Source organism: Zootermopsis nevadensis, unplaced genomic scaffold, assembly GCF_977971745.1.
Source record: "Zootermopsis nevadensis isolate Lab colony 2312 unplaced genomic scaffold, Znev_1.0 Znev_ptg000022l, whole genome shotgun sequence".
Taxonomy (NCBI): Eukaryota; Metazoa; Arthropoda; class Insecta; order Blattodea; family Termopsidae; genus Zootermopsis; species Zootermopsis nevadensis.
Genome location: NW_028259154.1, coordinates 14,710,410 through 14,737,593, shown reverse-complemented (window position 1 = coordinate 14,737,593; position 27,184 = coordinate 14,710,410). Strand labels below are relative to the sequence as shown.

The 27,184-nt window shown below is 37.2% G+C and overlaps 1 protein-coding gene across 8 annotated transcripts in view; it reads left to right on the top strand.

Annotated features, from left to right (window-relative positions):
• Positions 1–27,184, top strand: part of LOC110839727 (kin of IRRE-like protein 2) — a 577,271-nt gene that overhangs the window by 523,324 nt on the left and 26,763 nt on the right. For all 8 annotated transcript variants that reach the window (XR_002546605.2, XM_087353933.1, XM_022084195.2 and 5 more), the window contains 4 exons: positions 7,448–7,708; positions 19,284–19,571; positions 22,988–23,172; positions 23,579–23,711. Coding sequence is in view for 7 of the 8 variants with exons in the window: in XM_087353933.1 (XP_087210059.1) it covers positions 7,448–7,708; positions 19,284–19,571; positions 22,988–23,172; positions 23,579–23,711 (867 nt within the window). In the remaining variant the exon portion in view is untranslated. The remainder of the gene's footprint in view (positions 1–7,447; positions 7,709–19,283; positions 19,572–22,987; positions 23,173–23,578; positions 23,712–27,184) is intronic.

Sequence of the window (27,184 nt, the reverse complement as noted above, 5' to 3'; positions counted from 1 at the left end):
TTTTGTTAATTATCATAATGAATATTCAGTTAAAAGTCGGTTATATCTCATCTGGGCAAATTTTATTCGACAAATGCCATTCTTTGTCTACCTCCATCGTTAAATATTCAGCAGATCTTCCTTTTTGGAGCAACGTCTGATGTTGGCTAAAATTGTTCCTATTGTACACGCTGGCTCAGCACTGACTAAACATGTTTGTGATTAATCTCAAACCTCTTACCCGAATTCCAACTAAATCTTTAAATTCTACCACGACTACGGTCTGCCCATATAAACGAAGAAACTAGATTAGTTGTGTTTCACCACAGTACTGAGGAGATTATATAGGCCTGAGAAAGATAAAGTGAAAGAAACATTGAAGAAACTACATTATAGTACATTCTGAAGTTGTATTTTTTTTAACTGTGTTCAACATGAAATTCGTGACCTTAAATGTTTAGTTTCTTACTTAGAGAGGTTTTTACATCGTTACTTCATAATCGTTTGGTTAGTTCATCAGTTACTGGCATAGTTATTTATTTAGTGAAGAAGTTACATAATCGGCTGTTTATTTAATTACTTAGTACTTTGTCACAAGCAGAGTAGCTGCAGTTAAGAAAATATCTCTTTTGAGAAATCCTTCCTCCCATTTTAACCCTGATATAAATATTATCCTATATTTTATAGACACGTGCTTACAAGTTCACTTGTTTCTGTGAAGCTATGATGAACCTGGACACGTATGTATGTATGTATAGTGTTAATGAAAAACGCAAATAGAAAGGATTTCGGATTAAGTCCATTTTATGTTTATATTTAAACAACTGTTGGTATATGCCTCCTGTTGTTTTGATCAGATAAGACAATCTCTGAAACTTCTCATCGCTTCTATAACTAAACGTCCTATAAACGATTCTAAGGAATCTGTGAAATAAGAGGAACTATTTTCTCTCTTCCAATAAAGTTTGTATACTCTGCCGCTAGGAGCGACGTAAGATATCCTGTGGGATGTTGAGTGTCTGTAACTTGTTCGTAACATGGGAATTCTGACAGTCCATCCACCCATAGCAACTGTTGCACAGCAGTTGACTACAACCCCACCTCAGCATTCCACTCCTTGTATTGGAACATTTTTTCGTGTCCTCCGGCTCTCATAATTCCAGTGAAGCGTTTCATTGTCTGTCTTCCTCTATGTACAGGATCAGTTCCAGTCAACTACCGACAGTTACGTAATAAAAACATCTTTAATTACAACAAGGTTTCCATGTTGCCTGCTATTCACTTCAGAATCGTCTTAAATCAGACGTAGAAATGCTATTTATTTCTTTGTTCGTTGCTTTTTAACTTGTGTGAAACTGTGTGTTACCCTATGGGGGAAAAAACATAATTTCAAGGTGCATTGAAGTATTCTCGGGCCATCAGACTTGTCAATATAAATAAATTATAGCGTTTCGGATACTATTTCTTCCTCTATCATCAGGGATCAACTTATTTAATGACGTGTGTCACCCGAACGTGAAACAGACTGGTGTGAAGTTACGTAATAAGAAGCTTCATAATTTATTCTCATCACATAATATTAACAGAATGATCAAAGTAATTAGGATTAGGTCGATGGTATATGAATCACACAGGAATATACAAAAAATGGGACGAACTTTTAGTCATTAACCTTAAGATAAGAGATCAACTCGATGGCCTAGGTGAAGATTAGAATTTGTCACAGATGACCAGGATGTGAGGTTGTAGCCTGGATTCAAAATGCTTGGGTTCTGGTGACGAATTCTGGGTGCCAAGTAATGAACATTGTGGTTTAACAAAAATGGAAGATTCATTCACCATTTGATTGAATATCAATTTTTCGTAAGCCTTCATTTCTTATAAAGTAAGAGTAAACATTCCATCTCTCACTCTTGTCCCATGCTCCTCTAAAAATTTAAATTCCCCCAGTTTTACCCGCTCGCAAGTTAAGAAGAAAAACAATAACAAAACGTATAATGAAGCTGTTCTCATTCCTGGAGGTTTTACATAATCTTCCTTTGTTTTTAAGCAAGTGCCTGACACGTGACAGTCAGCTGTGCGGCAGCTGACGTCAAGACAGCGAACTGCCTTAAGAAACAACGCTAATAAGTTCAGTAACAAAAGACAGACAAAGAGAAAGTAACATCGTCTTTTGTTAACTTTTCCTGTCCCTTCCTGTAACAGCCTTAAGCGTAACAGTGAGTATCTGCACCCTCTGTTGTTTCGACAAGACATCTCGTCATTGTTGTGATATTTAACAGTACAGCGACTTTATTTTATGCAAACTAAACGTTGATTCGTTGTTTACAGACGAGTTTATATTAGCTCTAAGTTAACAGGAAAGCGATGTTGGATAGAAGTCGGTTAGAGGACGATTAACGAAGATAGTAGTTTAATAGAAATCCGTCTACCTATATCGCGTCATCCAATTCCTCCCTCGTGCTTTCAGCAGTGGTAAATTCTGCTTGAGGTGGAATGGATTTGATTGTTACTGAATTTACGTAACACAATTAAAAGAATATTATGTTTTACGAATTTGACAGATGCGTAATTTGCAACCATTTAATACTCACTTACTACATCAGTGACAGACTGATTCTCTCAACCTCCCTTGAAGTTTACTGATGTTTCAGAGGTCCTTGCTGCCTCCGCCATCAGGGCGATGTTTGAGGCAGCAAGATCTCTGAAACGTCGGTAAAGTACACGACGCAACGACCCAGAAGACAGTCGTCCGCAGACTCACCGCCCTGAAAACATCAAATTCTACTAAGAAATTCTCTCCGGTCGTGAGACGCGAATGTCTGAGGAGGTTCAGTTAGTCCACACAAATCACAGTCTTTGTCTAAATCTGCTCTAATGTTATCCTTCCATTTCCATTTCCCTTGTAATTCCAACAAAATCCAAGTTACATTTAATTACAATTTAATAGAGAATTCGTGATTTTCATATGCGTTTGGGGAAGGCTACTATTTTCCCAGAATTCTTCGTATTGAAATGCAATTTAAAACTAAGCACCTCTCGCATACCTTCATTTCAGTCATCAGTGTGGAATGCTGGGTAATCAAGCTTTGTGGCTTATGAGCAGCGTGGTTACGGTCGAACACGTGATTCGAGATTTGAATCTTGTGTGGAATTTGTCCTTACTGGGAAATTCACGACATGTTGTTCTGTTATTAACAGTATGATACGTCATCAGATGTACATATCTGCGTTAATCAACGTGGAATCCACCATCAGAGTACTGTAGTGTATTGAATATTTGTTTTAAATCAACATCAAATCATTTATTAAGCTTAGATCCCTGTACAAATGCGTGTGTCCGCCTAACACCGAGTTTTCGAAATTGTACTTATAACTAAATGTAGAGTAGGCCTACGCTGAATTGAGGAGAAACTCCGACTCAGTTATTGACCCTAATCAAACTCGACAGATAAAATTTAGTTTAGATCTCCAAACTTCAAGTTCCTCAGCATGTCTTGAGTAGTTTCGAATATCAGAAATAAGTAGAACGAACGTACAGACATGACCCTGATATTCTGAGTGTATTCCATCTTCCTTGCAGAAAAATATGTAAAATATAGTAGATAACATACAAATATGCTTTGATAAATTATTCTCCGAAAACTAATATTTCAGCTAACATATTCTTTTCATGTCTGTCTCTACCACTACATTTTCATTGTTTCTAATTCGTAATTATAATTTATTTTCTTCTCGACGTTCAAAGGGATATTCTGTTTGTAATGTAATCCCCTATTCCGCATTCTCATCTTTTATTTTTAGTCTTGTCAGATGTCTAGTCAGTCGAATGAGAAAAAGGGATTTTTAAACTATAAAGATGAGGTATTGTCTGCAACAAATACTGCATTTAATTCCTCAAAGGTGCCTTGTTTAACCTACCAAAAAAGTGATTCTAGAACTTATTTTTCTTGTACAATATTCGGGTTTCTGTTATAAAGAAACAAATTATTAAAAAGTTTATTTGATGTTCATTTCATCTTCCATTTTCATTCGAATTAAATGAATCCGTTAAAAATGTTAACAAAATATATATAATGCTTTTACATAGAAAAAAAGGTCGATGCTTGAATAAATTCCACTACTATTATTGTTTTAAGGTTTGTTAGACTGAAAAGAAAATTCGAGTATATAAAGGATATTGACTCAAAGAAGGAAACATGTCTGCAAAATAACCATAGTAACAGTGGACTTTGAAACCGTTACGGAAGGGCTTTGTTTTGCTTTCAATTATTTTATGTGTTGAGAAGTCTTTAGTACTTTAAAGGCTGAGTTTCGAAAGAAAGCATACTTACAGTGTTGGGTATACCGAAAGTAACCCCCTAGCTATGTGTACGACTCAAGTTTTCAGAGGCTAATATATGCAGAAACTTTAGGAAAAGAGAAAACAAGCGAAGTTGTAAGTAATTTTTATCGCGATTTCTTAATTCATGAACTTTGTATCTTGCCAGACTAGTCTTAGTAACTCATACAACGGAAGAAGCATTCCTTTGCTCGTTTAAACACATTCGAAGAATAAGTCCACGTTCCAGAACATTATCGCATAATTTACTTATTGTGTATGTAAAGCAGTTAATATTTTAAAACTCTGTACATGCTAGTTTTCATTTTTTTGCAGAGATTTAGGCGAATATCTTGTATTAAAAATGTCCCTCAAACGTGTTCTTTCCTTGTTGTTCTTCTGATCCCTTCAATTTTTCATATTTTCCCATAACCAAGACTTCATATATTCGAAGCCCATTTACATTAATATACCATTCCAATTAACACACATTTGCCTTAGTTTAAACATGTAACAATATAGTTCGTGTAATATTTCCTGTCATCGGCTTTAAGATTTTTCTCTTTCCACTTCGTGCTTATAATCTAAACATTATAATATTTAAAACTATAATGTTGCATGTTTTATGGGTGCGAAACCTTGTCACTCTGATGAAAGCTTATAGATCAGGGGTTCTGAACCCGCATCCTTCAGATGTGTTGAGTGTGCCTTGAGTACGTATAGTAACATTATGGTATTCTATATGATGAGAAAGAGTTAACATATATCAGACAATGCTCCTTGTTAATGTCGTCTGTATTTGGCAGTAATTTTCGCTGTGAGCAACAGTTCAGCTTAATGAAGAACGTCAAATCAGCTACTGGGACGCGTCTTATTTATGAACTCTTGAATCACTTGACTCACATCAACAAAAAATTAAAATGGATATTGAACAAATTATTCAGGAAAAATACGTGTAAAATATCTCTCCATTGATTGTCTTTGTTAAAGAAAATTATTGGATAGTTTTTTATTGCCTTGTTGCCTTGTGTTTTTTCTTAGGCGAAGTTTCACTCCCATATAAATCAACTGGTAAAATAATGTTTTTATATATTTTACTCTTCGTTTTTAAATACGAGACGGGAAGACGAAGGTTTTGAATTGATGGTAGCAAGCATTCTCCGAATTTAATCAGCTTTTAATATTTTGTTGTTTTTGTTGATAAACTTCCTAAACTCGGTCTGTCCCCTTCTGAAATACTGAAACAGCTTTTGCTTAAATATGTTGTGACAATTCAGATATATAGATATTTACTCTGTCCTCAAGTTTACCCGACATTTAGATTTGTTTATGCATAGGAATCACGTCTATTTATTAGTGAAATGAAACTGCGGACTGGATATGGCCCCGGGGCCGTAGATTAACCACATCTGGTCTCTCCTGCGCAAGTATATTTTCCAGACTCCTATTACCCGTTCTCTTCTCGAACGTCACTACGCTCTGCTTTTGTCATAGTTCATGATCTGAAATTGGGCTTTAAGAACGTTGTGCAAATAGGCCTGTGGTTGGCTGTCTGTTTAAATTGTAAAGGGGGAAAGTAAGTTCTTTTCTTTTCTTTGCACGGGCTGCTGATTGTCAACACATGTATCAGAGACGGTTTAAATAGTATCTTTAAATAGTCTAAGAATAATCAAATGAAGTGTGAAATGTTTATAATTGTAGTCTCGTTAATTTTGCAAAACAATACTATTATTACCTTTAAAATTTTCTAAGGTGTAGCTGTGAAGATTTCTAGACCAATATATATTCCCTCTTTTTCCCCCCATGAACCATATGTTTAACACAACCATGCAACACGTGTTGAACAATGACAGAAGGTTTTATGTAATTTTTTTTCGAGTAATAAAAATAGGCACGCAAAAAAATTTGTAATATCTTGGGATGCTGGAACAAATTTCGTTTCACTTTCCGAAACAAAAAATGACACTTTTCATGTAAGTTTATATATAAGAAGGGGCATTTCCTACCTCACGTTTTTATGTGTAAGAAAAGCACTTCTTCCATTCACTCTTTGGTGTGATGTGGTCTTTTTACATTACTCTGTTCTCTCTTACGGACAAATGATGACAGGGCTATCTGCGCTCAGTTGAGTGATGAAGTGAAATCGGACAGCAAACTAGGTTTCAGTAAAAAAAAGATAAAATACTAGAAAAAATTAGAAGAAAGTGGGTATGTGATGTAGGATCTCATATAGACGTCTCTGTAGTATGCCATCTACGTGACAGTATTAGTCCGCCCATCATGCACCACGCAGGGAGACAAATGACAACACAGGAACGCTGTTAGCGACACTGCAGCTTTAGAAAATATCTGAATGAGACTAAGGGTACAAAAAATAATGTAAATGATACAGGCAATGCGTGACAGAGTCATTTATAAATCTGACCTTTTCTGACGTGGCAAAATGTTCGATCTGTGAACGAGTGAGTCAGTGTTTCCATTTGTCATGTGTTCTACGAATGAAATTCACTTGAATGTTGGCTGTATTTTGAATGTGTGCACACTATGGTGCTTAATTTATTAATTTAGTCGGCGGATTTTGTTGAAATTTGGTGGAGTCTGCGTTGAAAGTTTGTTCGCGTGTTTAATTTTGGTGTGTATTGGTCTGGTGTATCTTTTAACTTAGGCAAATTTAAATTCACCTCTTACGAATTTTATCAAAAACAAATTCTGATAAGCTATAGACCTCGACAAAGTAAACAGCTTTTATTTTAAACACTTTTTTAATGTTGTGAATAACGAAATATGCAGCTGTTTTAATTTGCGCAGTGTGTGACTACATTACACTTATTGTCTAATCCATGACATATTTGCTATCTGAAATCTGTTATTAAGCTAGACTTGTGTTGTGTTCTTAGCATTTTCCTGGAATGTCTGCCAGTTTGCATGCAGAGATTCGAAATAAGGGTCTCCTAAATATAACATTGTTCTTTGTCCAGCTCAACGACTTAATAATTAGCTTTCTCCAGTTCTGAATATTGCGTGAAAATGTGGGTAGCTCCATCCAGTGGAAACATCATTTCGTATTACTTGTATGCCTTCTTGGACGATGAATAGAATTAAGAGAGCGTTCTCACTTTTCTGCTAAAACTATTCTTTTTTTTTAAGATCCTCCGGAAGTGCGTCTGAAAGGTGCCCCGACCCAGGACTTGGAGGAGGGCCGAGACAGTGTGGTGCTGATGTGTGTAGCTGACGCGAATCCTGTGGCTAAAATCGTGTGGAAGCGTGCTGGAAGAAGTGACATCGTCAGCTTGGAGGAGACGCTGCAGTTCCGACCGGTCGCTCGCCGCGACACGGGCACGTACACGTGTGAGGCTCAGAATATTGTGGGCTCCAGCGAGCCTCTGTCCGTCCACATCGACGTGAAGTGTGAGTACTGTACATTGCATAATCAGTAGTCATTACCTGCCAATTTTTTAATATGATTTGCATTGGTAAATGAAGAAAATATGGATTACATCAAAATGTTGACAGTTGTATTGTGTGTTATTTCCGCCTGGAATGTAGGACCTACTAGTTTCCGACTTCGAAATAGACGTAGATGGGTGAGTGGTATTAACATGGATGTTACAGAAATTGGTTGTGTATCTGTAAAACATGAATAAAATAATTTAGAATATGGTCCAGTGGTGTTCTTTTCTAGACTGAATGGGTAAAGCGAAATTTTTGTTAGAATATACTTTCATTTATAAAATCCTACAATGGAACTATTCCATAAACCAGAACATCTACCTAATTGGCATATAATGGCAGTTGGGGTTTAGTATAATTTTAATTTGTAGAGAGATTTAGCGCAAATATTTCGTCCTAGTGTAGGGGAGCCGATGATAAGCTTCACCCAGTAAGCGTATTCATGTATAGACCCTAATTATTATTGTATATGAGTATTTTGAGCCTGAACGAATTAAAATGTCGTCTGGTACGTTACTGTGCGAGACCCTGAGTCATTAAAATTCAGTGAACATGTCCACAAATGTTAGAATAACAACATGGTACATTTTACATTACAAAGCTTTCTCCATGTTAGCGTCACATTCAAGACAGCAGATCTGATAGTAACATCACCAAGCTTCGTTTACATAATGCCCTATCTAGACACGAAACATCAGTAGAAATGTTTAAGCACGCGTTTTTATTTATCGTAGTATCATCATCGGAATCGACGTCGGTGCTAGCGTCAGGTTACTTGCCGAGTTTTACTTCTTTATGATTTCATCTTGTCCATTTTAGTATGAAACATATTCGGCTAAAGCATTCCACGATTTTCAGCGTCGATGTTGTATTCAAAATTGTCGATTTCTCCTGCCCATGTGTTTGAACATGAGCGTGTTCATATTCTGAAACCTATTTCTCAGACCCATATTTATCAAATTTGTAACACTGAAGAATTGTTGTCTGATATAAGGAAACACATTCTGTTAGTGTCGTCAGTATTTGGTAGCGCCCTTCGCCCAGAGCAACCACAGCTTGATGAAGGACGTCAAATCGATAATTATAACGCGCCTTACTCATTGAAAAATGCATGCAAATATTAACAACAGAAGTTGTACTTCGTATTTAAAAATTGCACAATTACTAAATATTTGTTTGGTTAAATCAGTTTGTTGACTAATTTGTGAAACTTTTAGCAATTTTAATAAATTTCCACGGTTTGTTAATAAATTGTCTTGCGGACCACGATTCGATAAGCAAAAGTGAAAGTGAAGCCCTGGTCTTAAAAGACTGAGAATTCTTGACCTGAAGCCTTTTAATCCACAACGAGAATTGCACTTTATTGTCAGAATATTCATTCTCACTGAATAAGTGTGGCATTAACAACACAAGATTTGTATTACTAAAGCTTGCGCAGTTGGAAGGTAAGGTTAACTGCCGTTCTTTCCGGAATTCGTTGGCACTAAATGAAACAGTTTATTGACCTGGGGTTAAACAGTCGCTTACCTCTTAGTATGGCTTGGAAGCTCCTTCTAGTCAGTGTTTTATCGACTTGGGTCTCATCTCCTGAGAGTGGAGGAGTCCCACCACAATGGAATTCTCCGTTCCTCTCTCCCTTTAACACCCTTCTCTTCCCATCCCCAATCCGCTGCTAGGAATTACGGCGCCAATTCAACCCCATTTGTTCCCCTGTAAGTCGCTCCTCCCAGTTCTTTATTGTGTTACACTGTGATTTCCACAGTGAGTTCCAATTCTGAGGCTCTTCTACTTCTTCTGACTTTTAAAAGGATCCGAGATTGTTTCTGTGCCGAACACTTCCACCCCCGTCTGCTGGGTTTTACACGTATCCTTATCAAACGCCCTCCGAAATACGAGATTGGAGTTCATCTTACATCTGCAGGAGGTAGACTACTTGTTTTGTATGAATGTTAAAGCGGCCTGTCACTCTAAGGGTAGAACGCAGATTAAGGGTTTGAGAACATGATTCTGAAAGAAATATTGCTGTATTTAAGCCTAAGAAGTTAGTTATAGGAGGATGGGCAAAATTTCATTACTTTACAAGCAAGATGGCTGTTTTCTGGGTTGGTCCTAGCTGCAAGGACCTCTGAAACGCTCGCAGACATTTACTAGACTGCATGATGCTACAACCCTGAATACGGTTATCTTCGGGAGAACCTCAATTCCAAAAACTTACAAGGCGTTTCATAATTAGTACTCTTCACCTTCTTTTAGGGCTATTATAGTTACGTTAAAGATGGTTTTGTCGATTTTGCGTGTTTCAGAATATAACACTCAAAAAAAAAAATGAGAAAATATCCAGTTGGTTAGCATCCAATTTCTGTTATAAATCATTACAACGAAATGGGTCTATCACTTTCAAAACGACGGCAATAAATCAATATCATCTGATCCATGCTGTTTTGTATAACGCCCGCCTTCACAGTTTAATTAATCGTTAGCAGATTTTCCATTCGCTAGCCTCTGTGGTTAAATTATTCTCCGCTGCTTCTGCACCCAATTCGAATAACGTATCGGCTTCGCTCCACTGGGGTCTCGAAATCTGAGCTACTATCGCATCTGTAAGCTAATAACTCCGTGATAGAATCCTAACTCAAATTCTTGCCAGAACTGTTTTATTGATTATGACTGTCATTTGATTAGCTTCGCGTTACTTAGGGCTTTCTTGAAATAATTATGGAAGGTTATCTGATCGGCCTCTTAGAACCCGAAGTTTTGTACTTCAGGTTGCGGATGGAGTGGAAGGCATCCAGACGTGAAAGGTAACATCGTATATACTGAATAAGCAACCACGGACAGCCGAAAAGGTGTGTTACTTCAGCTTGGGGGTATTGTGTGGAGCATACTCCCCATCGCATAAAACAGAATATTATGAAATGTTTCACAAGGCTTAGAACTTGGATGGATTTTTTGAAAAATTGAATGTGAAGAGTCTTTGTAGATATGGATGTTGGGGAAATAGGGTTGGAGGTTCTGGATCACATTCATTTAACTTGGGATAATCAGTAGCGGCCTCTTGTGAACATAGTAATGAACGTGTCGTGTTCCATAAAATTTGGCGGTTATCTTAATTATCAGCTTAAAAAGGACACTGCTCCGTGTCGCTAGTTAATCAGTCATCAGTCAATTAATTTGAAGTTTCATTACCGTATTTGCAGAAGCCCGCCACTGGAGCCTATGCTAAGAGGATTAATATAGTCCACAGCCTCACACCCTACTTCCTTTAATATTACCCTCAATCCACACCTCGGTATCCCAAAATGGTCTTTTCCATTCCGTCCACGATGAAGTTTTCGCGCTAACATTTTGCACGCATTTCTCATATCCCTCATGGGCGTAACAATTTCCGTCTCTCTCATCCTCCTCTAGTTATTTCCTCCGGCCCCCTGTCACTTCCTTTCTCTTAGGTCCATATATTCTCCTTATCACTTTGTTCTCAAACGCCACTCAGCTAATTGCTACAAGGTGTAAGTCTAGGGGTAAAATCACTCATCGTCACTTGTCGTGAACATCTTAGCTTGCAAGCACCCGGGACCTCGTGCTGTGGCTCTGAACTGCCATCAACAAACCACTCCCACAGAACTTCCAGTCGCACTGGTTGTTCCAGTAACCCCCCCCCCCCCCCAGGCCAGAGCACTTCCACTGCCAGGCACAAAATTGTCCGGAATGGACAAAATACGAAATGATGAAGTGTAGGTAAGAGTAAGTGAATGAATAAGTAAATAAATTTGCCTTTGCTGGGATTTGATCGTACGACCGTTGCACACGAGTCCAGCGCACTGGCATATGACCTAAATATTATGTCGTTATTCCTACTACCAAATAACTATATTAATATCACATTATATTTAGCATCTTAGTAGATAGTTAGGCCTATTTGCCTAATAAGATAATTAATAAACATTTTTTGTTAGAGTCTGTATGAATAATTTTATGCTTGTCTTTAGGCTCGAACTGATAGATTAAAATAAATATATGTTTATACTATATATAGCCTGCGATATTTATTTCCTAATTTGTAATACATCCACATAGTCAGAGTACAGTACCTGAAACTATGCTATCTTCTACACACTCACATTCTAATAAGCAAATAAAGCAGTATATCAGTGATACCAACATTAAGATCTAATATTTACGTTCACATATTTTGTGATAGCAAAAGTGCGTATACTTAATTGCCGTTCTGACCCATATTTTGCGAATAAAGCTCTAACGTCTTCATCCGAGCTATAGGGAACAGCTAGGGAGTTTTCACAACGCCGAGTTACGAAGAAGGCGTGTGGATTCTCTGTTTATACAAAATTCCAGTCTTGTTTATTAGGTCTAGTTTGCATTCATGGCGCGGATGATTCACAAGCTGTTTTCAGTTGTTTCAAATGTTAGCACACAGACGTATGTCTGTAGAAATATAAAATCTAAAAGTTGTAAATTTAAACGCAATTGCCTACGCACTTTTGTCATTTGAGATAAATTTATTATTATCGTGTATGTACCATATAACGTGATTAAAAGTTACACAACCTGCAAGTCTACCGAAGTGACTAGATGTTCACTTAAAAATGAAACAGCAAAATATAAATGTATTTCTATTTTAATGGGGGGGGGGGGGTTGAATATAAAATGGTATGTTACCGGCATCTTTAATTAGCAGGTAACCAGCAGTTTCGGAGAAATGTTAAACACTTCTGTTTTGCACGACATGTTTTAAATGCTGAGTTGCCTAAACAGATGTCATTGGTGTAATTAGGTTAGTAGCCATAGCAACGCAGGACAAGTGATTAAATTAGTGACGTAACAGGGACAAAAAGTATAGGCCTGTGGAGCGTGAGCTAATGCAATTAAAGGGACTACTTCAGCTGTACTTGTAAGTCAATTATTTCCTTGCATGAATCTAATTCTCTCACATCACTTCGTTCTGTATTGCTACTGATGTTAGCAGTAAATCACAAAGGATATTACTTCTAGAGCTTTCTTTGTTAAAGGAATGGTCAGAGAGATTTTACACGCTCTTCATATATTTACGTTTAAGCGAGTTTGTATTTATTCTACAGCCTAGTTTCTTTACCTCTTCTTCTTGACTGGGATTTTTTATTATTTTACTCAGTCCATCCAGGCAAATTCTGTAATATTGTCTTAGAGAATTCATTATTCATTAATCATTCTGTTATCCAAAGTATTAGGACCTGAAATAGTGACATCATCGTCAAATAAACCACGAATAATAACTGACAAATCGGGGGAGTACGCATTAAACGGATATCGATGGCGGTATGACATGAAATATTAGCATATCTAACAGATCAGGAAGCGTGTGATTTAAAATCCATCCTTGTATTTTGACGTACATAACTGATGCAGCTGAAAATTGGAGTTAAATAGCGCGAGACTAATCAGTCAGTGTGTGTCTTTTGGTTAAAATAATAACAGAAAATCATTTATCAATTAGGTACGCCGTTTTACTCTTTTCCAATGCTCAAGAACTAATTGAAGTGTGCCTCAAGCCAGACGTCTGCGTTGTAGGATATTGCAAACTATCGATTAAAGCGGATGTGAAATTCATCAGTTTACTAATTACGGCTTGGCTTGGCCTTTCACACAATTACTAAGAAACGCAACTGTAGGCCTTTCTGTTTTGTCATTATACACTAATTTCCATACGTTAAGGGTTGCCAGGTGGTTGCTGTTCATAACTACCCCTCACGTCTGAGAGACATCTTTCTCTTCTCCGCCCCCACCACCTAAACTACCACCTTGTGTTAGGATACCTGGTGCATAATATGACCGAAGTTATATGGACCAATCAGGTAACATCTGTGGCCAAGAGGTGATTTGACCCACCCCTCAAGATTCCCATTTAATAAGGGAGATCAGTTTAAAGTATAGTCATTGCCTCGCATCGGCCTAGGAATTTCAGTGGGCCCTGTTATCCACGTAGCGGCAGCAACTCTCCTTGGCTGAATGATGTGTCGGGCTACGTTTTGAGAGCAACGTCCAAGAGGGCAGCTCATCGCGTCGTCACTTTTTGACTTTCTTCATGTCTCATTGGCTCCCTTAAATTGAGGACATTTGATAAGGTGCTGAGGAGAGAAGTGGCAGGAAAATCGGCATAATTACATCATGAGGAACTTTATAATTGATTCTCTTCAATAATTTATGGATCTTTGAAGGTGCAAAAACCAAGGAGGTGAACTGTAAGCAAAGACACAACTTGAGATTTCTGGTGGGTGGGTGGATAATATTAAAATTAATCTTAGGTAATACGATGCAAAGTTATAGAGTGGATTTGTCTGGCGCAAGATAGAGCCCATTAGTGAGCTCTTGTGAAATCTTATGTTCCATAAAAGTTGTAAAATTTATTTATTTACTTCTTTGTCTGGGGCAGCTTTTATCAACATATGGTACGCGTACCACTGGTGGTACGCGAGCCAATGTTGAGTGGTACGCGAACTAAGTAAGAAAATCAAAAGATAATATTCATAAATACGTAAGTTTTCCTTGAACACATTTGGTGAGTGGTACATTTAATATGTTAAATTATAATTAGTAGTACGCCAGTGAAAAAGGCTGAGAATCCCTGGTCTAGGGTGTAAGATAGAAAACTGATTTTTTATTTCATTTTACAACAAAGATGTATGTGTATGTATTATAATCTACTAAATGCATGTTTCATGTTATGTACATTATATGTCGAGACTTCTCTTTGCGTTAGTAAAACATTTAGTTATTTAATCTTTGATGCATGATCACTCTCTTTGTAACCTAATTAGTTACATACCGAGTTATCCCGACTAACCACATATTAGGTGTATGTGTGAGAAATCGTTAATTATAATTATCTCCCTGTCAGATAATTGTACAGTAACGTAATTTCAAACGCAGCCATTGGCATTTCTCAGTTTCAAACACAGCCCAGTGCCGTCTATATTAGATGATATTTCTCCGGAGCTTGTCGGGAACTAATTTAGCTAAGCGTTCAAATATTATGGCCCATTTCCATCGGTTTCAAAGTTGATGGAGGGGTGTAGTTCCGCCAGGTGGTACTGTTCACAGCGGGGATATTACATCCACTCATACATATTGCCCCTAACTTTTGATTACCTATAGGCAATAGAATTCTGGACATGTGACGCCAAAAACTTTTGAAATTATCCACTTCTCATTAAAATAATTTACTTATACTGGTGCGTTAAAAGTGGCAAAATTTGTAAATGAGACTCTTGCCATGCTTTCATTGAAAGATTATTAATCTGTAAATCGGCATTGCATTTCGAAATTATTGTTCTCGATGCTATGCAGTAAATGTGAATGTTAGAAAAGAAGCTCTTGAAAGTAAAATGAAGATTACAGTTTAGGTTATAGTCTCATAAATTAACTTAGAAACCTTTTGGAAAAGACATCTTTAATTTCGTCATGTCCATCCGAAATCAGCAGCTTCGATTTGTATTAAATTAGGCGTTTGAGACAGAGACTTCATAATTTCATTTTGAAGAGTAAAATTTAATCTTCCTATTTCCCTACCTGATTTTCTTCTCCTTTGGTTTCTTCCCCATTATTTCCTCCTTCTTAGGTCCGTATAGTCTTCTTAGCCCCCTGTTATTAAATTCCCTCAATATGCATCCTTCTTTTAAATTGGTATTTCAGTTCACGCCCATGCAAAGCAACATATTATCAAGTTCCATTTTTACCTATTTTCATATTCACATTTTTATATTAGTGTTAGAATTTAAGCTGCTTTTAATTTACTCATAAATATAATCCGTTGTGATCTTTACCAAATAAACGTACATATATGAAGTTTTTCATATTTTCAAATTAGTTATTAACTACCTTTACATTACGATTTTATCCTTCATTCTGGTGATGAGACACGAGCATACAGAACTGCCTTGTTTTCTCTGTGTTTATGTCTGGACAATCTTCCGGGCTGAACGATGGCATGAATCTTCAGTTTCACGGGCTGTACTAATAAACTCATAGATTAAAACTGTGAACACAAGAGAAGTGTGACCAAATTAAACATTACAGTATTGTAATAAGCGCAACTGGCTGTGTGTGTAAACGAGATAAGAACAATGACTCCCTCTCTTCACAACGCAATAGAAGCATTCAACACAAACAGATGAAACCCTCATACCGCCTCTGTTACCATTCTAACAATTCTGTGCCCTATTTGGAATAGAATCTGCTTCTGTTCTGCATTCGCATTGGAAAATGTTTCTCTTCACTTTACTCTCCCGTTTGTTGGTTCAGAAACAGTCTTATTGTCAGAAACGTATCAGAAATTAGTAAAAGCAGTAAATAAATGTGTTCCAGACATAAATTTGTCTCTGAAATTTGCATAGTACAATGTTACTTAGACATCCATTAAAAGGACGACTGGATTTAAAACTTTCTTTGAAATATTATAAGATGTAGGATTATCATGGAAAAGGTAATTGCTCGTTTAGGCCCACTTATTCTTAGGCTGTTATCACATCAGAAACCAAAACGCGGTTCCTTAAAGTTCACAATACAGTGACACGAGGTAGCAGTTTATGTTTTATGACATTACTTTCCAGCGATGTGAACGGTTACACGAATATGTGTGTTTATTCTTTCTAAATATCTGTTAACTTTAAAGAGGCCTTGGATCCAACAGAAAATAATGAAGATTGTGTTTCTAATGTAAGCTGTATACTGTAAGTCTTGTTCTTCCTTCATGCAAGAGCCTCTACAAGGTAAGTATTTGACTTTTTCCTCTGTCATACTTGAGAAACTTCGTGGTAGTAAAATAAATAAGTACAAAATCAAGCTAAAACCAGTGTTACTTATAAACAAAAGTACAAGTAGTTACAAATTGTATACTTGGTAACCATAAAAATATAAGTAAATGTAGGGATTTTATTTTCATACAGGGCTAAACAAATATCGAGCTTCAAAGAAGCCAGTTGGTTGAATTTAGTCACAATCTTATGTCAAGTCGATTTGAAGCTTTCGCTGCGAGTGAACATACAGAAATTCTCTGAAGCTATTAGCCACGTTATAGTTGAATAAGGAAGATGAAAGAAAAGAAATAGGATAATTAAAAGAATACAAATCCAAAAAGAAGGACAATATAAGAAGGGTAGAGAATGGCAAAAGACAAAGAGGGATGAAATGATACGAAATGTGTACTACAAACTACAAAGAATATTATTTTTACTTATTTGGATACTCTTTTTGGTATAATTTTAAATTGCATACTGTACTGTAATAAAGCAATTTTTAAAAAAATATCACGATTACATAATAATTTAAAAAATGTTGTTTACAAAATAATTTTTACACACTGAAAATACGAGTTATTCCTTAATATGCAAAAACATAACTTGACGATATTTTATGAATTATTTTAATCATTTTTAATAATGTTCAACGTTTTCAAATTACAACGTAAGCCATAATTGTAATTTAATATATCAGTGAAGGTTACATTTTAAGATCAAAATAATTGCTAACATAAACTCTCATTTGCTGTTTGTTAACTGAAAACCTAAGTTGTTAAAAAATGTTTTATTTTAACGTAATCTCCATGACTTAGCTGTAAAGTTCAGAAAACCGTCACGTCACTAAACTTGACTTCTACCTTGAACAAGACGAGACAGTCCTGTGAAACTATGCATCTGGAAATTACTTTCACTTTCATTACCTTGCTAGACGTTACGTTAGTCACATGGTTCGGTGCGAATTCCTTATATCTAGAGAATGTGTTCTTTTTTAATGAATCACGATAACGAATATAATTCTCTGATACCATATGTTCTGAAGTTTAATGGAATGCATGTAATTGAGCTTGGAAATACAATATGTACAATATCATCTCGAGTTCTCAAAGTAATGCAGTATTAACACCAGCTATCTCTCGAATTGTTTCGGAACAAATGGATAATGGCATTTGGCTCATATAACATAGGAACATGCTACCTACACATCTCGAGCTGTAGTGACAGGATTGTTTCAACTGATCTTCGTTACAGTGAAAATCATTCAATTGCGTTTATTTTGAAATCTGCGTGAGCTTTATATTTCCATTCTGCATTAATTTTGTTTTTCTTTCCCTTTTGGTGGTATCAAATTTAGTTTCGATTCCATCATATGTGTGTTTAGTCTAACTTTTCCTTGCTTCATATGTGACTGTTTTGTATTTGTTATGTTTATTCTAAATATATATTTTATGAGTAATTTGTTGCTGATATACATAGTTTGTCCTATACTAGTGGTTAATACCGACCTCTTTGCCACTATACACGATCCTGAGTTGAATCCATCCAACGTCCATCTTAATGTTTCTTTCGTAACTGATTTTCGGCCTTTCATGGGCACGTTTTTGGGTATTCTTCACGCCCTAGCGACGGACACTTTATTAGCCTGTCCGTGTCTGTCGTGTTTTCCCAGGAACTAGGCAACCTGCATGGCCCGGGGTCATTACTAGAACAGTGTTGCAACAGTGGGAACCGAGGTCATTAATGGCTCGCATTGACCTCAGATCACTTCGCAACAGTGACTTCGGGAGCCACTGTTGCCTTTGTCATTCCTCTCGAGTAAAAGTGATCTATTTTTATAGTTTCTTTGAGCCGTGGTTAATGAAGTAATTTGCTTATGTGAACTCCCGTGTCGTAGCTTGAAAGAAACCTTTGGAATTTCAGTGTACTCGAAAGAATAAACTCCGATTTTGATGTGCCCAGAAAGACCGCGTGTTTCTTTTTACCCTCTCTGAATGACGTGTCAAGACAACTTTTATAGATTTAACAACACTAGGCGAGCTATGTAAACACATCGGCTGGTGAGACTGGTATATATAATGATAGAGAAGACTGGCTGGCTGATGATACTGACTAACAAATAGACGGATGAACAGAATGAGAGTAAGGTCAAATGTAGATAGATTTGTATGATTTGAGGTTTTCACAGCGGTGAGTATGAAGATTTCTGTCTTTTGGGTTGTTGCGTTTCAGAGGTCATACTGCCTCCGTCATCACCCTACCATACTACACAGCGCAACAATCCAGAAGACAGAAATCTTGGTAGATAGATTTGTTGGTTAAGCATGATTACCCAGTCATTTTCAAATTTAAATAGTTTCATTGCCTTCACTTGAGATGAAAAGTATAGGACGTCATCACTTGGTCACCACTTGTAGCAACATACTGAAAGCCAACAATGGAAAAATGAATATGGTGTCAAGGAAGGAGAAGCTTTGTACAGTACGTCCCATCATTTTGCCACTATAAAAATTCCATGCTATGGACGATGTATCTAGCTTAGAAGCACTGGCTATTCTATTCGTGATTATGTGAGATGAGTGAAAACGGAATTTCTGGTCGTCTCTCAGCTTAATTACTTGTGGCGTCTGAATAACACAATCTTTATCGTGTGCATATTCAAGGAGAAGAACGATTATTGAAGTAAGAACGTAGGTGAAGGGATCTGATCAGTCTGTCGCTCAACTTTATCTTTCTGTTCATATTTCCAGATCCTCCACAGATTGTAGACGTCGGCCCCGACCGGGTAATGACGGCACCCCTGTATTCGCAGGCGACGTTCAGTTGCACCGCCGAGGGCAATCCTACACCCACGTACCAGTGGCTGCAGAAACTACCGACTGCAGAGGGCACTGTTCTCATCAGGGGTTCTGACGCAAGGCTCCATATCAACAATGTCACGTATGACTACAAGGGCGAATATGTCTGCAAGGCGACAAACATGATAGCCGGGGTGGAACGCGTTGTACAGAGTGACGCCATTTCTGTTCAAGTCGTCGGTAAGTCGCCTCTTGATTACTAAAATTATGTAATTTATCCTTGTTTGCTCTTTTCTTCTTTATGTTCCTACTTCTTCACGGTACGCTACATACAGAGAAAGTACTGGATAACATACAATGAATGTCGTTGAGGGCTTGTGGGGATAGTTTCAAAAGTATTTGTTTTCTCGCTGTTTCTCATCATCTTTCTCTAATTTGTCATCATTACTGCAAATATATACCAACTCTAAAACATTCAACTTTTGTTTGTAATCAGTAAATAATATGTTAACCGGCCTCTTGTCTTTTCAAATATGGTCGTGCATTTTACTATTTATTTATTAATAGAAGATCCACAAGTATTGTCTGAGAGACACGCGTAGTTAACTCTTTGTTTTTAGTCCCGAGTTCCGTGTTCGAACTCCAAATCAAGGCTGTCTTTTACTTCTGCTTTGATAGTTTAACCCATCTACTTATTTTCTAGTTAATTCATTTCATCCTCCTTTCCAACTCTCAGTTTTGAAGTATTACTTTGTACCAGATTCTACTGATCCCCTTGTTTGTGAGCTGTCATAGGCTTGTTCTTCTATTCTAGGCCATTTACTTCCTCCTTATCATAATTTTGTTTCTTCCTTCTCCTTCATCCATCGTCCAAACATCAGAAGTCGACGTGCTATGAATCTTCTTGCTGAATCTGTAATTCAGACTTGAGAAAACGAAACGAAATCATTAAAACACAATTCAAAATATATTACCACTTCTCTGGATAAACGAGTTAGTTATGTTTACTCCCTTGCATCTAGTACACAGTCGAAGAATTTCCTCCATGCCACACACACACACCTTCTTAATACGGATTATGTGAGCAGAGTAAATTATTAATATTCTCATTATGTACCAACATGCTTTTTTCTAAAAATAATATTGCCTAATGCTATCATCGTAGATTATTCAATTACCTTAATGTTTCTATTACTTCACCTTCGTTTCTTAGTTAAGCTGTCATTATATTTGGTAATAAATTTAAACGCTTCGTAACAATTTATTATTTCAACCACGCATCGTTCTCATAGAACGTGCACTGAATTTTTAAACAGTACGAATACGTCTAGTTTGTCACATTAGTGACATTCTTGTAGTGTCTCAATAAAGCGATCTCTGGTGTCAGTCTGTCACAGTGACGTGCTTTGGGGAGGAAGGGGGTCATTATGGCAGATATACGGACAAACATGACACTAATTTCTCGCTTAATGTCTCATTTAACTACCTTGTGTGCAAACGAGAGTTGTTTTCACTTCCTGCTTCTTAACCCGTTGGTATAGTCTAATACCCCATTTTGTGTATCATTTATCTATGTAAAATAAGGTAAATATTTAAAAATAAAATAAATTACAAAATATTCTTTGCGTGTTATCAAATCGGTTAACTTTCATCCGGGGTAAATTTAATGGCTGTGAAGTAGCTAACGGAACTTCAACAATCCGAAGTTTTTCTGACGTCAAAATATGGCAGAGTTCAATTCTAACCTGCTGGGCTCAGATCCTGCACTTAGAATACCTTATCACTTAGTTCACATGTATGTCGCAGTACAGTGGTTAGCATCCTAATTCATATTCGGGATGTAGAGATTTCGAATCTTGTCTAAGATATTTTCTATCCTGGCTGAGGTTTCTTACTTTGTTTTAGTTTAGTCGGCGAATGTAGCGAAGTAAATCTCGACAGTTTTCTTTCAAACTATTCCCGGCTCACCATTCAGTTATCTGCCTCTATTATAATAGCCAGTATCCGTCATGGTTGACTCGCCGAACGGCGTAGAAAGAATTCAGATTAAGTCCTTACTGTAACGACAATGGTAGTATGAAGTGCATATGAGGGCATGGAGGCGCCTGTGGTGGGGTCTGGCGGAGTCTACCTTTATTGGGAGTCTGAAGTCTGAAGTTTGGAGTCAGGCTTTCGTTTGGTGTAACTGAATTGAACAGGAATTAGGCTTCAGTCGCCGTGAATATGTTTTCACATTTAATTTACATTACGAAAAGGCATAAATGTTGTGCTTGCAACACTATTTGCAAAGATAATTTTGCAATTAATTGTATTCCTGTTCAACACAAAAGAGGTTGATTGTTTTAACTTTGACGGACCATACTAAGCTAGTCTTCCTCTAAACAAGCAATTGAAAAGAATTGTTAAATGACCTACAAATCGTTGCATCGAGTTGTTGGAATTTGCCTGGTCGCCATAGCAGTCTCTTTCGGTTATGGCCTCTCTTCGTAGACCGACTGGAGTATTCAGTTTATTTCGCATGGCCCTTGAATGGTTTCATTACATTAGAAGTTCGCCGACTGCGTAGAGATTGGATCTCTGAGGACAGAAAGCAGCTTCCGTAGACGCAGGAACCCATTTCGGGTTTGCTACCTCTTTCTTCGAACTTTCTTCTCCGGGTATAGTTGCTAGACATTTTAGTTCTCTTTATATGGTATTTAGAATAATATTATGTCAGATATATCAGTATGCCATCTGACAAAATTTGAATTTATTTACGTTTCACTTCTGTTTAATAATAGGTCTATTTCTTATGTATATCCTCCGGTAAGGCCGTGGTCTAGGCAACACGGTTTCTCCGTGGCATCCCAACAATTACTCCATTCACACACAGAAGAAGGCAATGGAAAACCACTTCTGGATTATCTGCCAAGAACGTATATGAACAGGTCCCAGTTCGAGAAAAGGATGGAAGGGTCCTGTTCATATGGACCTGTCGTCAGACAGAACACTAAAAAAAAAAATTCTCTGGCTACCTCAAGTTATGTTTACAGGCGAAATAAAATGATTAATTATTCTTAGCGTGTGTGTGTGTTGTTCGCTTTACAGCCTACTTCAGTATTCTGATGGATATGATTCAAAGAAATTCTTGGACACTAAACCTGCGATTTAGCGTAGCCCGTGAAAATAGTCACTGATTCTTAGTACAGACTGCCACGCACATGTTTTGTGGAAATTTTGCGACCTTTCTTACTTTTTTAGTACGGCAAATGTAGTTTGTTTTCTACATAACCACTTTTTTATTTTAGTTTTTCAAAGACATTATATGTAGCAGGATTTTTCCCGGAATGGTTCTTGCTAAAACTATCTACTACTTCTCTATCACCACCGACACTTTAAATAATCTCAGTACGATATTCTAATCCTAAAGCATTGGTTTCAGACTTTTCGAACAGTCTATAGTTTGTATTGATTTCGTGTGTTTTTCATTGTAATATACGTAGCCTTATAGCCTACATATATCTACTTCGCCCAGCGCCTCGTTCGTAAGGCAACTTCTCTGTCACTTGTGTAATGCGTGTAGTCTAAACGCACTTCTGCAGGGATACAAATGTAAATTCGAAGTCGTGAAATGCATCACGTATTCTACACATAACTTAGTCTCATTCTTTCTGCAGGCGCCCCGCAAGTGTTGCGGCAGTCTGGGGGCCGAGAGGTGGTGGTGGCTCGCGGACAGGACGCTCTGCTGCGATTGGTGGTGTGTGCAGACCCGAGACCGCGACGAGCCGCCTGGGAATGGGGAAGCCAACAGCTGGAAGCTGGAGCGGACCAGGGTCGCTACAAAGCAGAGGAACTAGCGCAGGCAAGTGACGTCTTCTGGCTTCTAATCTCGTTATTGAAGCGTCGTGACTTGCGAATAACGCCTCACCAAACCCCGGCCCGGACGGAAAAATGTAATTTGAACTCCAACCGTGGAAGCGTCGAGTTGCATGTCCTTGACAGTCACAGTACATTCCAGTAGGCTAGTGGCGGAACAAATTGTCAGGTGGTTCGCTGAAAAAACAGAGCAACTGACAACGCGTCTGGTGAACACGTGACTGTCGGTCAATGTTGTTTCGAGGCGGACAGCGCTGATTACTGATTCGAGGGATCATCAAATCGCAGATGTGTAGAGTTTTGAAATATCTGTATGTCTGCTTCTATGTTTATCAATCTGCCTTCATACCTGCCTTTCTATTTGTCACTTACTAGTTAATACACTTGTGCAGGTTGAGCGGGAAGACTGCTACGAGGCGAGACTCCACGTACGAGAAGTCGATCCTGCAGACTCTCGTAATTACTACCTCGCAGTGCAAAACGAGAGAGGCACAGACCGTCATGCAGTGTATCTCGATGTCAGGGGTAAGCACAGTGGAAAAATGTTTTATCTGTTTAATTTGTTATGACTGACTAGCTTAATTTGTTGTACAGCCCATGGACAAATCAACTCCACATCCTCAAACTGTATTTCATTAGATCCGGTTTAATGCAGAATGAAACAAATTATCTCAGCTGTTTCAAATATGTGTTTAACAATAAATAAATAAGCGGTTCACAAAAATGAAACTTACTCCTTTAGAAGGATAACTTCTGAAAAAGATTGTGGCATACACGATAAATTACGTAACTTCAACTTTTGACAAGGCGAGTGTCTGGCAAGAGACAGGGCGTCGGTTCGATGTGTGCAGAGCCACAAATTGAACATGCGTTGGACTCCACTAGAATAACAAGACAACTTTCGAAGTTCTCTTTAAAGTGGTATAAGTTTCATTTATGCAAGCCATTCACTTTTTGTTACGTAAATATTTGAAACCGCTGAGATGCTTATTATTGCATTATGCTCCCATCTGCCCTCAAGTCTTCAAAATGGATTCTTTCTTTCATATTTTCCAACGAACATTTATTTACATTTCACATCAATCCCATACCAGCTACGATCAGAACACCAAGGCATTAGAATATCATCCCGAGAACCTAATTTTAAAATTATTGATCCTCTACCTTCTGGCACTGGACGCAAATGCCATATTCTTTAAATCTCCACCAACGACGTGAACGATGTTAATTTTTTCTCCCCTTTGTAACTTTAACCATGGTAATTATTACGAGGCTAGGGAAGAGCAGATATATATTATTACAAAACACAATTGCCGCTACCAAAATTACTTTTCAGTATACAAGAAACGGTAGAGCGATATTGTAATGCGGTTAACATAAAATACAGGAACAAAGATTGTATCCCTTTATGTAATTTCATATGTCTGGATTCAGAGACCGCTTTCATAACCTGATAATGGGATGAGTTCTATTGTAAATGCTGGAATTGTGTTGTGTTTTTGTAAGCTATTCAATATTGTTCAGTAAGTCACTCTGTTTTTGCGTTGTAAAAAGAGGATGAATTACATTTCAACACAGCTGCTTGTTTTTATTATATTTTTTTAATGCATTACGGCCGTTGATAGGATTTTATATACGGTCTCCAGACTTTTACGGACAGAAATAACAGCATCATCGCTTCACAGTACATTTCGTCGAAGCGCACGATGTTATGTTTTCGTAGTAATTGGAGTCCAGTTACCTGTTGTGTGATGTTGCTCTAATGAACCAAGAGAGCTGTTCAGGGCACGATGAGACTGGCTTCTCTTTTTAAAGGTTCGAGATCGAAGCTACGTCAGTAATCCTGACATCTATACCAGCATTTCATACAAATGAATTAGCCAAGATTAATTTTATAATCTCTGATTATTTGTGTGTTACTGGACGGCTTTGTTTCAACGTCAGATGATATACAGAGTTAAATAAGATACATGGTATGTATTTGGAAGGACGGTGTCTTAAGCTACTTCAGCATTCGCATGAAGAGGCTTACGAAAACCACGAAAGAACTTCAGAATGTCATTCATATTTCTTAATCAACTGTTTAACACGATTATAGCTGCCATTATAAAGATAACCCTTTAGAAGAGAGTGTTCCTTGCGTCGCTTATAGTTGCTTATGTTGTCAAAATACTCCCCCGCTTTTTAAGGAACCTGAAGGTATATTGTTTTGTTCACAAGAACCAGTCCCTGGATTCTATCCTAAGAAATATGAATGAAGTTCACAACTTTCCACTTATTTCACTAAGATTCGTTTAAATATTATTCTAACTTCAACGCCAAAGTCCCAAATCGTCTCCTCCCGTTAAGGGTTTAGGTCTGAATTTTACGTGTAATTTTTATCTTTCCCACCTCTTGAAGAGGTTACTTTACTCCGATTGGAATGGTTCACTGGTTATGTGTAGTGAATTGGACAGGATCTGGAAGGAACCAGTTTTGAAATCTTGTTCGGAAATTTACTTAATGCATTGAAAATAAAAAAAAACTATTACGTATTTGTTGCGATAATATACTATAAGTGACAAATGGTACTTTGTCTTTCGAAAAACATTTTTAATCACTCAGCAATATTTTACGAAAACATAAGGTTCATTACAGTGTTCAAAATATTCCTCTGTTGGACACTATCCTGGGCTAGTTTAAATTCTGAAATATGTTATAATATTAATTACACAAATCAACGTAAGGCCTGAATTAAAACATCATTTGTATTTCGCATTGACTGCTAAGGTATTTCGTACGGCAATGTTCAAATTTTTGGGAAAATTTGTAACAAATCAAAATTTCTTTCACGAATAAATTAGAAGCAGATTAAATTATGGAAATTCTTCCTACCGTGCAATTTATAATACTTTGTCTTCCCATCTGGAATCTAAAACGTATAAAGATTAAAACATAAAGTTTTAGAATTCTATCTGTTTCTTTGCTTGAATGTGAAACTTTATCTCTCACATTAAGAGATAAGTGTGTTTGAGGCCAGGCGCTGAGGAGAGGAAATGACAGGCGACTCGTGAAAATTGAATAATGAAGATCCTCATAATTAGTACTCTTCACCGAATCTGTTATTAGGATGATCGGATCGATAAGAATGAGGTGGACGGAATTTGTGCGAAAGATGTTGAGTGCAGGCAGGATTCTGGTTGGAAGATGCGTAGGAAAGAGACCATTTACAAGATCTAAGCGTAAATTTGAAGAAAACGTTAAAATGTCTATTAAAGAAGCAGGACTGTTCTCGTGTAGCTCACGATGAATATTGGTGGTGAGTTATTTTTAACACGGAACTTCTGAATTCTATAATTTTTTTAATTACTTAAGCAACTAACTTATTTGTTTATCATAGAGTATTCTCCTCCGTCTATTCAGTTAGGTTAGTTTAGGTTAGGTTAGGCTAGTTTAGGTTAGATTATATTAGGTTAGGTTAGGTTATGTATTTCTTACTAATTCGATGGAGGAACGCGTGATAAGAAACGCATGCCGGTCCGTCCGTCTGTATATCCAATTGTTTACAAATATTGTACGTTTTGATTTGAAATTACTGATGAAAGCATTTATAATTTCTAGCAGTAACATGAGAGATGATGAGTACTTACTAGTTTTAATTGTTGAATTCTGATAAACGTCATTCTGTATTGATCTTCATATTGGTTTAACCTGAAGAGACATCTGTTGTTTGGAGAGAGGAAACAAAAAATTATTTCAATTGCGATCGTCGTTGTGTAGCTTCTGTGTTGCGTGATTGATATTATGGAATAGAATGCTCGGAAGTTTGGATTGTTTGATTAACTGCCGTTCAATAGGAAATGTAAAAATTGTGCATGGAAATATCTCCCTTATCCCACTTTAATTTCCACGATATATTGTTCACCACCGTATGCTAAATACGTGATCGGAAGTTTGTATTGTATTTCACTTCATGACATCGTGACGTAGATTAATTCCGGAAGAAGAATGTTATTTTA